Genomic DNA, 13698 nt, shown 5'->3' on the forward strand with positions numbered 1-13698 from the left:
CCCTGCTCAAGCCACTCTGCCTCTTCTTGTTTCTTCTCCTCCTTCTCCTTCTCATCCTCATCCTCTTTCTCTTCCTCCTCCTCTTTGTCAGTGACACTTTTCCAGGGTTTACAAAAGACCAGGCAGCCTAGGCATGGTGGCTCATGCCTGTAATCCCAGCACTTCAGGAGGCCAAGGTGGGAGGATTGTTTGAGATCAGTAGTTTGAGACCAACCTGGGCAACATAGCAAGACCTCATCTCTACTAAAAATAAAAAAAAATTAGCCAGGTGTGGTAGTGTGTGCCTGTAGTCCCTAATCCCAGCTACTCAGGAGGCTGAGGCAGGAGGATCGCTTGAGCCTGAGAGTTTGACAATGCAGTGAACTATGATCATGCCACTGCCTTCCAGCCTGGCTGAAAGAGTGAGATTCTGTCTCTTAAAAACAAACAGAAACAAAAACCAAAACCCCACAAAAGAGCAAGCAAAGGGCTTGGCAGTTGACTCTCACTGAATCCTCATGGCTACCATATGAAGTACTATAAGGCATTGGGTAGCTTGGGTTTCAGCCTCAGCCCTTCCCACTTTCTGAGGATGTGGCGTTGGGTGAGACACTTTCCCTCTGTGAATCCCAGTTTCCGGTGTTAAATGGGGATGACGATGCTTTCTCTCCAGGGTTGTTGTGAGAGTCAATGAGCTTGTAAGCTCAGTAGCTCAGTAAGTGGGTACTCACATCATTCATTTATCAGATGAGGAAGCTGAGACTACTATGTCATTTGTCCGAGATCCTGCAGCCAGTGGGTAGCTGAACTGGGATGGAAACCCAGGGCGCTCATCCCAAGCTGCGTGCTTGCTCGTTTTGCAGCATTGCCTCTTCCATCCACCTTCCTGTAAGGAAACACTGTTTCTCATGGCAGACTCACCTCCGCAGACAGGGGTCAGCATCGAGGGTCATTGCACACGCACTTTGTTACATGTCTTCTGCATCAGGCCCTGAGCTAGATCCTGAGAGGACAAAGCAGAATGAGCATTCGGAGCATTCATTTGATGGGGGGGATCTGGGAGGCCTGAGGATGGAGGACTGACTTTCTGTGTCAGTCCTGAGTGACTCATGAGCCATGTCTGTAGAGAGAAACTGGAGCTCACCAGGCAGTGAAGAGGAAGGGCAAAGAAGCAGGCCACTTGCAGGGCTTAGGTAAAGCACAGGGGGCTGAAGAGCTGCTCCCTGATTGGAGTTTGGCCGTGGATTGAATTGTCTTTAGATTACTGACTATTGCTAATGATGGTTTGTATTGTCCTTGTTTCCAGTGTGGAATAGTTTATTGGCTATTTGGTGGTGCTATCAGGAATGTCGGAAGCCCTGAACATGTTACTAAGTGGTTTCAGCCTCTCCAGGTATGGTATATTCCTCAATATCAGTCTTCTATGGAGAGCCTTAAAAATCGGTAGTAGATAGATATGCATGTGTGTGTGTGTGTTTGAAGAAAAATAAAACAGAATTTGTGTCAGCAAAAATCTTGTTGAAAATGAGAATTCCGAGACTATCTTTTTTATGTTGCATTGAGCCTGTCAATGTTGTTAAGCTCACATTCGCTGTCATCAGACTGCATTTTTATAATTTTCTCCACAACACACCTGTCCCTCTCTCACCACCTTTCTTAACGGCCCAAGGGGTCTGCATTTGGAGCAGCTGCCTGACCAGCTAATTCCCTTCTAACATCTGGTAAACTCCAGAAGCAGAAATACACTGGGATGTTTGCAATGACCGAGAGGGGCCATCGAAGCAATGTGAGAGGGATCCAGACCGAAGCCACCGTTGACCTCTCTGCCCAGGTGAGGAATCTGTCCTTCTTCTGCCGTCCAGGGCAGCAGAAAACCTGGACAGAACCAGATCTCCTTCTTTCTGTGTCCAGCGTCACACCCTCTGTGTGTGCTCTCTGGCCCCAGGAGCTGAGATTCAGATCAAATGTCTAAGTGTTTTAATAGAGGTGGATATTTGCTCAGCCTTCATGAACCCAACACAGCCAACATTTATATGGTGCCTTTGAGACTGAACACTGCCGCAAGCACTTGGTGTGCACTTGTGAATGTAATCCCTTGTCATAACTCCAAGAGAACAACACTAAAGCCATTTTGTTCTCGTTGCTAGCAGTAGCAGGAAAGGACTGGAGGAGATGCCTTTGTTGATCCTCTCCATTGTGCCCTGTGTCAGGAGGGCACTGTGCTGGGGCCACCTTATCAGGAGCTGAGTCTTCTGTACTGTGATCATGCGCTGTCTCTCACCGTGACCTGCATTGACATTTTACATGACAACAGAAACAAGAGTGTTACCAAACAATCTGACTCTTCTACCTTTACTATATGTGGTCAATGCTGAGGTTTTTCCTTTTCATTCTTTCTCTTCCTTTTCCTTTCGTTTTCTTCTCTATTTTTCTTCCTTTCCATTCCCTTCTTGCTAATTAAAAAGATGTTGGCTAAGTCTCTCTACATTGCTAGCTCTGTCCACAGTGGGTCACAACATACCCTGGGGATGCTGCTTTGTAACCCTCATTCCCATCTCTTTAACTCCTACACACACCCGCCCCTGCTCCCCACCAAAAAAGAAAGTGACTGTGTGCTTATCTCACTCTCCTTTATAGTTTCTTGCTTGATACTGGGTGTTCCTAAGAACTACAAAGGGATAAACAAATGTTGAGGTTCTTTCTAGAAATGAAGCTGTGTCAGTCGGTGTGTGCAAGCACGTGCCCGAGCGTGGCTGCGGGTGCCGCCTGGCCGTGTGGCTGCTCTGCTTCATCTCTTCTTTATTTTTGCAGTTTGTCCTTGAGCGTGTGGATTTTTGTTAGCGGGTTTCCTGACCCGGAAATGCTGGTTGGAGGTGGCCGGCGTCTGGAATGACAGATGCAGGGGTGGGGTATATTGGAGGATGCCCTGCTTTTCCTCCTGCCCGGATGTTAGTTCTCTCCAGCAGCCAGTGATGTCCAAGATCATAGTAAGAACGAGAATAAGCATTACCCTATGCTGACCACTCGCGAAGTGCCATGCTCTGTATCAAACTCCCTCTGTGTAGTTATTCTATGTTTCCTCCCAGCAACAGTTCCAGAAACGCAACATTAAACTGGTCCTGTAAACTGAGCACGGATGTGCCACGTACCAGGCTAAACAGTCTACTTGTAACATCATTTCAAATGTTCTGTAATCTTATAAAGAGGCATTATTGTCCCTACTTTAGAGATGGGGAAATGGAGGCTCATAGAGGTTAAGCAGCTGACTCTGGCTATGCAGTTAATGGTGAGTTAGGTTCCGCTGGGACTGCCCTCAGCAGCTTGGCTTTTCTGCCCGTGGTGGCGTGCCGACCTAACATCCTCTGGCTTTTGGCTGGCCGATTTTTTTCCTCTCCTGAAGCCATGGTATTGAGGTCACCTTGCTGTCATTGATGGGGGAAAACACCCACAGCTTTTATTTACTTGTTTCTTCTTACAATTATTACTTTTTTACAAAAATAATTTCCTGTGTTGGTCCCATTTTCCCCAAACAGCATAAATGACTTAGCTACCTGGCGTGCCTCAGCAGCTGCCACTGTCTGACAGGGGACCTGCAAAGTTGCAATCATAATGACGAGGGGCCTCTGGTGAACACCGTCTCCCGTGGGGCTGGGAGAGAGAACAATCCCATCATAAACTCATACCACCGAGAACTGACATAGCAGGAATGGATTTCTGCCTTCATTGGGTTCTGTGTTTTCCCCTTCATTTCCCTTTCAAAATGCTAGAGCTTGTTAAATAAGTGTTCTGTCCCCCAGGACCATTTAAATCTCTTACATGTTTTGGTTATTCATTCTTGTGGGTTGGTTGTTTTACATTTATTTTTGGGAGGTGGATTGGGTAGTGGTATGGATAGTTAAGACATAAGAGAGAGTTTTGTTTTTATGCTTTATTCTAAATAGCAAAAATAAATGAGGTTATGAACTCTCTGGCCAAAGGCATCATTTTTAGTGCCTACAACACTAACCATTTTGCTGGCCTTCAACAGATAATTATTACAGAAACCGACACACATGGTGTGCGTTATTTAGATGCAGCTTTAACGCCAGGGTTTTGGCTGATGCAAACTTTCCAAATCAAGCATTTTGCCAGAAGTGACAAACCTCCTTTCCCAGAGCATAGCAAATGTTTATGGGACGAGTGGCCTCCTTCTCCCTTCCCCATCCCACCAGATGGTTTCTGCCAGGCCAGTGTTTCCTCTGCCACTTCTCTTTCTTACCCTGGGTGTAAGCATGCCCCCACCCACATGGGTTGTATTTTTATGCTGTTATTTTTCACTGCACTCAGCCTCAAGTAATGCCTTTCCTTGAGAAGCCCTGGCTGCCCTGATAAGACAAGGGTGGCCTCCAGAGACGTCTCTTAAAAAGATCCAGCATGTCCGTTTATGTTTCTGAAAAGCTCTCGCACATGTTAAAAGTTTCCCTGTGCAAACATCTGTCAGAGAATGTTTTCTTAGGCTTCAAGACTGTATTTCTTGGCCAGCGGGAAAGCGTTGTCTATGTACTTTATAGTCTGAAATCTGAGACAATCTTTGCATGATCAATAGCTTGTTGGTTTAGTTCAGTCACATCTTCAATATTGTCAACTCCAATTAAATGTGCAGTTCCACTCTCTGCCATTTCCCCTGGGCTCCCAACTTGCCCCAGGTGCCCTGTATTCAGAGCCGGCATCAGGGCCAGTTGCTTTTTGGCAAGAGGCTTAAAGGTAACCCAGGTGGCAACAGAGATTGGGGAGAGCCAAGAAGTGAGGGGAGCATTTCCATTGTGACCCTTATGTCAGCTTCCAGAGAGGAGGAAAGAGAAGACGGAGTTTTGAGTTGAGCCTGAGAACAAAACCCCTGCATTTTCTTCCTGTTTCTTCATGACCAGTGTTAGTTTCAGACTATTTTGAGCTGGAATCCTTGGACATATTCAGAGACAAACTGCATGGTACATTCTAAGATTTTTCCCTCCTAGGAAAGACTCTCATTTACAAGTTCTTCTGTTTTAGGCACTTGAACATATGAACCTCTTTTGGGAAACTTTAATTATTATATTCGTTGATCAGGAAAATAGACATTTTCAAAAGCTTAAATGAGGGATTTCTTTTTATAAAAATAAAAATTGTTTGGGCTGATACTGTAAGCAGTGGCGGGGATAGGTCGTGGCTGTCTATTGGTGTTGCTTTATCCAAGCATACAGTTTTGGCCTTCGATTACTTGGCTTTCATTTAAACAAAGACGTCATGGAAGCAGGAAGGTTCAGGGCCTGGGAAGCAGTGAGGGACCAAGTGATTTGCCCAGAAGGAGTGAACACCGGCAGATGAAATGCAACTCACAGATGTGGACCCTGGAATAAGCCATCTAAGGGTCCAGATCATTGGGTGCTGCATCCTGTCTTAGAAATCTTGCAGGTGGGCTGTTTGGAGGTGAGGGGTGTGGAGAGCTGAGCACGTACCACCAGGGCTTTTAGAGGTTTTGGTGTTGTATGATTGAAAGGTCAAAACTTTGCTATGGAGTAGTCTAGAGAGATAATTGAAGAAAGCCTTTATACATTAAAGCCAGACAGGCTCAGCCAAACAGCACACATGTCAGCCCGGCATTATAAATAGGAGAGACTGGGAGGGAGAGAACGAACACCTTTTAAAGATTGAAAATTGGCAACTTATTTTCTGGATTGGATTATTCCTTGAAAAATCACTTTAATCTCCAGCCATTTTCAAAGTTGAGGTGGAGGTGGAATAAGTGAATTGAGGTGATAGCACAGTCGTGTTGGTTTCAAGACATGGAGCCAGGTGACCTTCTGGTTGTCTTCTCTTCTGCTGTGAAATCCCCTGGAAACGGCACCCTGCACCATGTGGGTCTGTTTGCACAGTATTCATTGCCTTGAGCCAGGGAACTGAAATGAGCCATGGGAAGGGAAACACTGTTGCTCTGCTGTTTCTGTGTAGGAGTTTGTAATTGACACACCGTGTGAAAATGCCGAGAAGATGTATATTGGAAATGCCATGTACAGGAATTACGCAGCCGTCTTTGCCCAGCTCATCGTAGATGGAAGATCTCAAGGTTTGTTACCAACACAGACAACTAGAATAATTCTCTTCATTAGTACTATTTACTGGTGAAAACCCATTTCACAGAGCTGCTTTTATCTTGTAAGTAATTCAGTACAAACTTTATCTCCTAATATGCATGAAGAAATTTATCATTACATTTTGACATTATATGCTCTCATGTGTGGTGCACAGATGTAGAACTGAGTGAGTCTGAGAATCACAGAAATGTTATACCATTCCAGGAAATAAGTAAAGCTATAGGAAGGAGAGCTTAATAATGATCTCGATGCCTTCCTTAGGGCCCCACTGTTTCATCGTTCTTGTCTGGGATGAAAATGGAAGCTTGTACCCAGGAGTGACAGCTATTGATAGGAGGATGTACAAGGAGGGTGAGTCCCCAGGTGCCCTTCTCCTGTGCTTACTCTTCCCACCTGCTCCCCCTCCCACTCAAGGAGAATCTAACCTACCTTACATTACCGAAACAGTGAGGGTGGAGAAAACTTCCCCAGAGAAGATGTCCGGATTTTGAAGCCTCATGAAGTCTTTTATGTAGAACTGTTCAGGAATGTTGTAGATTGCCTTTTATGAACGTGCATTGGTCTCAGTTTCTCCCAGCTTCTCAAATTTTCCAGTAACGAGGCAGTTTTGTCCACAGTGCTATTCTGTCTTCTCTCATCTCAGACTTGGGGGCTCTCACGGGGCAGGCTGTGGCTCTCTTCTTTGCACCCCTGGCCACCTGCCTGCTGTCTGTGCTCATGAGGCCCTGAGTGAGTACTGAGGACTGACTCAGTGCCTTAGTTTTCTAGGGCTGCCATACCACTAACTGTGGGGCTTAAGCAATAGAAGTGTATTGTCTCACAGTTCTGGAGGCTGGAAGTCCAAGATGAAGGTATCAGCAGGGTTGGCTCCTTCTAAGAGTGGTGATGAGAGGTGAAGTCAGCTGGACTTCCTGGGTTGAGTGGGGACTTGGAGGACTTTTCTGTCTTACAAGAGGATTGTAAAATGCACCAATTAACACTCTGTAGCTAGGATTGTAAAACACACCAATCAGTGCTCTGTGAAAACACAGCAATCAGTGCTCTGTAGCAAGAGGATTGTAAAATGCACCAATCAATCAGTGCTCTTTAAAACGTACCAATCAGTGCTCTGTAAAATGCACCAATCAGCACTCTCTAAAATGCACCAACCAGCAGCAATCTAAAAGTAGCCAATCCTGGGGAGGATTGAAAAAAGAGCACTCTGATAGGACAGAAACAGAACATGGGAGGGGACAAATAAGGGAATAAAAGCTGACAACCCCAGTCAGCAGTGGCAAACCGCTCCACCCTGTGGAAGCTTTGTTCTTTGGCTGTTCACAATAAATCTTGCTGCTGCTCACTCTTTGGGTCCGTGCCACCTTTAAGAGCTGTAACACTCACCACGAAGGTCCACAGCTTCATTCTTGAAGTCAGCAAGACCATGAATCCACCAGCAGGAACCAACTCCAGACGCAGTGAGGGAAGGATTTGTTCTAGGACTCTCTCTTTGGCTTGTAAACGGTTGTCTTCATGTTAACCTGGTGTTCTCCCTGTGTGCATGCCTGTCTCCAAATTACCCCATCTTATAAAGGACAGAAGTCATTTAGATTACAGCCTACCCCAATGACCTCATTTTAATTTGATCACATCTGTAAAGACTCTATCTTCAAATAAGGTCACATACACAGGTATAAGGATTAGGGCTTCAATACATGAATTTTTTGGGGGGTAGGGGGACACAATTTAACCCATAACATTTGGTGAGATCAGGACATGCCTGTATGCTCCAGTGACCGCTCATGGCCAAGGTCATGCCAAGCCAAGAAAGGGGAGAGAAGGAAAAAAAGAAGGAAGAGCAGTAAGAGAAGAAGGAAGAAGTGGCCCATCCTTTGGTGGAGGGGACAGTCTATCCTGGCCCCTTAGTGTTTACTGTCCACTGCCACGACTGCAGGCATGGCTGCAGGTGGGTTTGTGAGGTTTTAGATGTATCTCCCAGAGGTGACCGAGACCCTGGCTGGGCTGGGCTCCTTGAAAGTTCCTTGCATGTCAAATATTGCTGAGAGCAGAGGGGTAGGCTGAGTTCTGTGAAGTCGTGCCAGACATTGAAAATGCTGGCAATGGCAGAGAGTCTGCTCTGGTGCCCTTGTAAGCTGCTAAACGCACGTGTGTCCTTGTCAAGGGGTGAAGCTCTGAATAAAGACGTTTACTAAAGACAGATTGTTTTCCCCTAGATTAAATCTCTCTAAGTTTTCACAGAGAGAAGACCCCAGACTCTGGCAGATATCTTTAGGAAATGTGTCTGCCAGATTTCAGGACCACCCCTCCCCGCTACCCACTGCTTCCCCCATTTCCTGCTGTCCTTGTGGCTGTTTTCCCTTGTCTTGTGGGCATTTGCTGTCAACAGTTTGCTCTGTGTGCAGAGGAGAGAGCACTGGGGAGGAGGAGGGATTTGAGCACTGCATTCCTAGGGAGAGCAAGCCTGCTTCCCTGCCTCTGTCTTCAGCTTCCCATTCTTGCAGTTGCTTGGAACTCTTCCTTTTTTTTTTTTTTTTTTTTTTAAGACGGAGTCTGGCTCTGTCGCCCAGGCTGGAGTGCAGTGGCCGGATCTCAGCTCACTGCAAGCTCCGCCTCCCGGGTTCACGCCATTCTCCTGCCTCAGCCTCCCGAGTAGCTGGGACTACAGGCGCCCGCCACCTTGCCTGGCTAGTTTTTTGTATTTTTTAGTAGAGAAGGGGTTGCACTGTATTAGCCAGGATGGTCTCGATCTCCTGACCTCGTGATCCGCCCGTCTCGGCCTCCCAAAGTGCTGGGATTACAGGCTTGAGCCACCGCGCCCGGCCAGAACTCTCCCTTTCTTAATCACAGTCACTGCTCGGGAGGTAGGTGTGCATCCACTGCATGCCCAAAGCGTGCAGGCTGCACAGAAGGAAAGCCCATTCTCCTCCATTCTCGCTAGGGAGGAAGGGGCCAGGCTGGTGGAAGAAACAGGTACAGCTCATCAAGGAAACAGCAGACAGCATCCCCATGTCCATCCCAAAGGAAAAAGCACCAGCAATTCTGGAAGTAAAATAAGGGGCTTTGTATTTTAGTGGCAACAGGCCTGGGAAGTAGCAGGGAAAATACTTCTGATGCTGCATCCATTCCCCCTTTCTGTTCTTGCCAGGTCTGCATGGTGTGGACAATGGGATGGTAATGTTTGACAAGGTTCGGATACCCAGGGAGAACCCGCTGGATAAGTGAGTAGTTTCTCCTTTACTCAGGTCAATGGTGCAGATGACCTCACTGCTCTCCAAAGTTGGCTTGGTTCTTGGGTCTCGTGGGCTGTGTATCTGGGCAGTCTACCCCTAACTACCCCTACAGGTTTGTTGACAACTAATTGGAAAAGATACATCTGCAGATAGAAAAAAAAAATGTAAAATTATTCAACATGCTGTTGTCCAGACGTAATGACCATTACACTTCAAGTGTACGTCTTTCCAGGCTTTTCTCTATGCCCATATGTCTAAAGAGAGAAAGGTGTCAGATTTTTACTAAACGAGATCCACTTCTAGATTCTGTGTTTAAAATAACCTGTACTTTCCATTTAACATTATATAGCAAATGCTTTTATGTAATGCTAAGCACACACATGCATTATCATCTTTAATATCATTATAATAGACTGTTAAATAAATGGTTTATAAGTTATATAATCAATTTCTTATTGTTGGACATTTAGGTTTTTTCCTCCCCTCCCCCCATTATAAACAGATGGGTGCTATTGCTTCCTTTGTGAGTGGCAGGGGATAAGGCACCATCTTTCAGCTTGCAGGTGTGTTCTGGGGGTGGAGCTCTAGGGGTTAATGATGCTTTTCACAGAAGCTGAGAAACACCAACTACTTTTAATTTTCTCAGCAGCGTTTCATGCATCCAATAAAAATCTTGAGCCATAGTCATGTTAAATCTGTGACGAAGCCAGCAATCAGGGTGCACACAACCAGCTGTCTTCCTGACTCCCCATGGATTTCCCTTGAATGCTTTGCTCCTTTTTGTTGCCAGCAGGTACGTGTAGTGGATGCCAAAAGCTTAAGAAAATTGTATGGGAAAAAAACTTAAAAATGATTGGTCCAACAAACCCCCATGACATAAGTTTACCTATGTAACAAACCAGTACTTGCACCCCTGAACTTAAAATAAAAGTTAAACAAATGGAAGGATAAGGAAGTAGAGGATAGAATAGTGGTTACCAGGGGCTGGGAAAGGTAGGGAGGAGGAGGGGATGGGGAGAAGTTGGTCAATGGATACTGTTAGAGTTGGATTGAAGAAATAAGTTCTGGTGTGATATTGTACAGGGTGATATCGTTAACAATAATGTGTTGTATATTTCAAAATAGTTACAAGTTTTAAATGTCCTCATTCCAAAAAATTGATAAATGCTTCAGAGGATGAATATGCCAATTACCCTGATTTTATTATTATACAATATATACATGTATCATAACATCACACTGTATTCCATCAATGTATGCAGTTATTATATGTCAATTCACGAAATAAAGCAACAAGAAAAAGAAAAAAATCTTAAAGTGGACCAAATTCTGCTTAACATTTTCCTCCTGTGAATTGATAGGAAATAAAATGGAAGCAATAAAAGCATCTTCACAGTTATCCTGGTGGGTGCTAAAGTCCCCCAGGCCCTTTTAGGACCACCAGCATTCATATGGAAATGCGAGAAACTCAGGATAGCTAAAACAATCTTGATAAAGAAGAACAAAGTAGGAGGACTCACACCTGTGATTTGAAAACTTACTATAAAGTAATCAAGACAGTGTGATATTTGCATAAGGATAGATATATGTACAATGGAATAGAATGAAGAGTCTGGAAATAAATCCCTACAGTTGCAGTCAATTAATATTCCACTGCAGAGCCAAGACAATTCAATGGGGAAAGAATAGTCTTTTTGACAAATGGTGCTGGGACAAACTAGGTAGCCACGTGCAAAAGCATGAAGTTGGACCTTTACTTCCTACCATATACAAAAATCAACTCAAAATGGATCGCAGACCTAAATGTAAGAGCTAAAACTACACAACGCTTAGAAGAAAACACAGGTGTGAATTTTTGTGACCTGGGTTTAAGCAATCTCTTACACATGGCACCAAAAGCACAACTAACCAAAGAAAAAATAGATAAATTGGACTTCATCAAAGCTGTAAAAAACTTTTTTTTGAATCGAAGAACACTATGAATAAAGTGAAAACCTACAGAGTGGGAGAAAATATTTGTAAATCATATATATTAGTATCACAAGGGTATAGTATCCAGAATATAGAAAGAACTATTACAACTCAAGAATAAAAAGACAAATAACCCAATTTTAAAATGAGCAAAAATCTGAATAGACATTTCGCTAAAGATTTACAAATGGCTGCTAAGCATATGAAAAGATGCTCCACATCACTGCCATTAGGAAGATCCGAATCAAAACCACCACGAATACCACTCTGCACCTACCTCCCAAAGTGCTAGGATTACAGGCACAAGCCACCATGCCCAGCTGATGTCTCTTATTAAAGGGACAGACAATAACAAGCGTTGGGGAGGATGTAGAGAAATTAGGACTGTTTGTTATACATTGCTGGTAGGGCTGCAAAATGGTGGCACCAACTAGGAAAACAGTTTGGCCATTCCTGAAAACTGTAAAGTTATCATCTTATGACCAGCAATTCTACTCCTAGGTATGTGTGAAAACATTGTCCACAAGAGAATTGCAAACATATATCCACACCAGAAATTATACACAAATGTCGGTAGCATAATTATTCACAATAGCAAAAATGGGAAAATAATCCAAATATCCATCAACTGAGGAAATAGGAAATAAAATGTGGTATATCCATACAATGGAATACTATACAACCATGAAAAGAAATGAAGTACTGACATGCTACAACACAGATGAACCCTGAAAACATGTGAGTGAGAGAAGCCAGACATAAAGACCACATATGATATGATTCCATCTATGTGAATTTTTTCCCAGCACAGGCACCATCGAGAGAGAAAGTAGGTGAATGGTTACCAGGGCCTGGAGGGAGGGGAGTATGGGGAGGGACTGCTAGTGGCGTGGGGTTTCTTTTTGGCGTGGTGAGATGATTTGGAATAGGATCATGGTGATGGTTGTACAATTTCATGGCTATACTCAAATCCATCGAATTGTACACTTTGAAGGGATACATTTTATGGTATGTGAATTACATCTCAGTTTTTAAAAAGTGGGTCAGTGTGCGGTCTGCACAGTCAGGCTCCGGTGCTGGTTTAATGTCTCAGGAAACCACTACCTCCCTTGAGTCAAGCCTTTCTCAGCATCTCTTGGAGAGGGACTCCCCCTGCCCTTATCTGCTCTCTGTCTCAAGGGGGAAGTTCCACGATGGGGAAATCCGAGTGCTTCCCTGCGTGTGCACATGGGAGCCACCTGACGTCATTTCTGGTGGTGCTATGTCCTGCTTTTTTGTGAAACCCCCCCTCTCTTTTCCACAGGTTTGGTTCCGTGGCTCCAGACAGACAGTACCATTCCCCTACGAGGAACAAGAGCGCAAGATTCAGTGCCATGCTGGCAGCACTGACCCCTTCGAGATTAGCTGTGGCTTTCCAAGCTATGGGTGCCATGAAGGTAGTGGACTCTGATTTTAATTTATCTACTGTGAATTCTCTCGCGGCTCAGGGATGAGTAACAATTTCAGGAGCTGAGCTTCTCGAGCCACAGTTGGTATAATATGGCCAGGGTTCCCGGTTAGATGCTGGGGAGTGCCAGGTGGCCATCCACAGGGAACATTTCTACACCCTTCTTAAGAGGGGATCCCGCCCATCTACATCCCAGATGTGTGCTGCTCACCCTGGGGGTGGAGCACAGGCATCGTGGTAATAGAGCCAGGAGAGATGACCAGGGAGAACGGGATGTTCAGAGCAAACACATCTGCTGGAGAAGCAGCTAAGGGTTGGTCCATGTGTGCAAAGGTTGGTGTGTCTTGGCTGAATTCATCCGGGAGTGTTGATCCTCATGTGTCTATAGAGGGCGTAACGTTCTCCCATCACAGTCTGGAGGCCATGAGGCCAGACCTCCAGGAGCCATCTCTGCCTCCCTGCCCTGACTCTCCCGTATATTGGTTTGGACAGAGGAGCCTGGAGAGCAAAGCTCTGGAAGGGCCTCCTTCTCCTCCCCAGGGCCTCAGGCTACTTTGTTCTCTGGGCCTTCTCTGTCTTTTTGCATGAAGGAAAAGCCTGCTTTAAGCTCCACTGAGCTTGGTGAAGCTGGAAGAAAAATTAAGTCTCCCCAGGAATATACATCTGGGGCTTGAGTCCAACTTTTCCATCAAGAAGGAATAAATTTCATTCACTTGACTCCAGGCCTGACATCAGCCCGGAGTCGTCTGAATAGCAGGAAAGCCCTTTACTTGCTTCGGTGTCGGCCACACTTCACAGATGGCCTGCCCTGACCCAGGCTTCCCCTTACGGTGCTTCCTGTGAGGGGCACAGCTGTGGCCATCAGCATGCGTACTCAGCCTGGCCTCGCGCCCGCCCGTGCACCCCAGTTCCTGTGCTTGTTTTGTGGTGGTTCTTTCAGTGGGGCCAGGTGGGTGTTCAGGTC

The 13698-nt window shown here is 45.3% G+C and overlaps 1 protein-coding gene across 2 annotated transcripts in view; it reads left to right on the top strand.

The window, feature by feature from the left end:
- Positions 1 to 13698, top strand: part of ACOXL (acyl-CoA oxidase like) — a 264996-nt gene that overhangs the window by 60686 nt on the left and 190612 nt on the right. Inside the window, exons 6-11 of one of the 2 annotated variants that reach the window (XM_045368880.3) lie at positions 1286 to 1372; positions 1712 to 1810; positions 5947 to 6061; positions 6351 to 6440; positions 9232 to 9304; positions 12591 to 12723. In XM_045368880.3, coding sequence (XP_045224815.2) covers positions 1286 to 1372; positions 1712 to 1810; positions 5947 to 6061; positions 6351 to 6440; positions 9232 to 9304; positions 12591 to 12723 — 597 coding nt within the window. Of the gene's footprint in view, positions 1 to 1285; positions 1373 to 1648; positions 1811 to 5946; positions 6062 to 6350; positions 6441 to 9231; positions 9305 to 12590; positions 12724 to 13698 lie in introns of both variants that reach the window. The other variant, XM_074011246.1, reaches the window with a different exon arrangement.

Source organism: Macaca fascicularis, chromosome 13 (genome assembly GCF_037993035.2).
Source record: "Macaca fascicularis isolate 582-1 chromosome 13, T2T-MFA8v1.1".
Classification (NCBI taxonomy): Eukaryota; Metazoa; Chordata; class Mammalia; order Primates; family Cercopithecidae; genus Macaca; species Macaca fascicularis.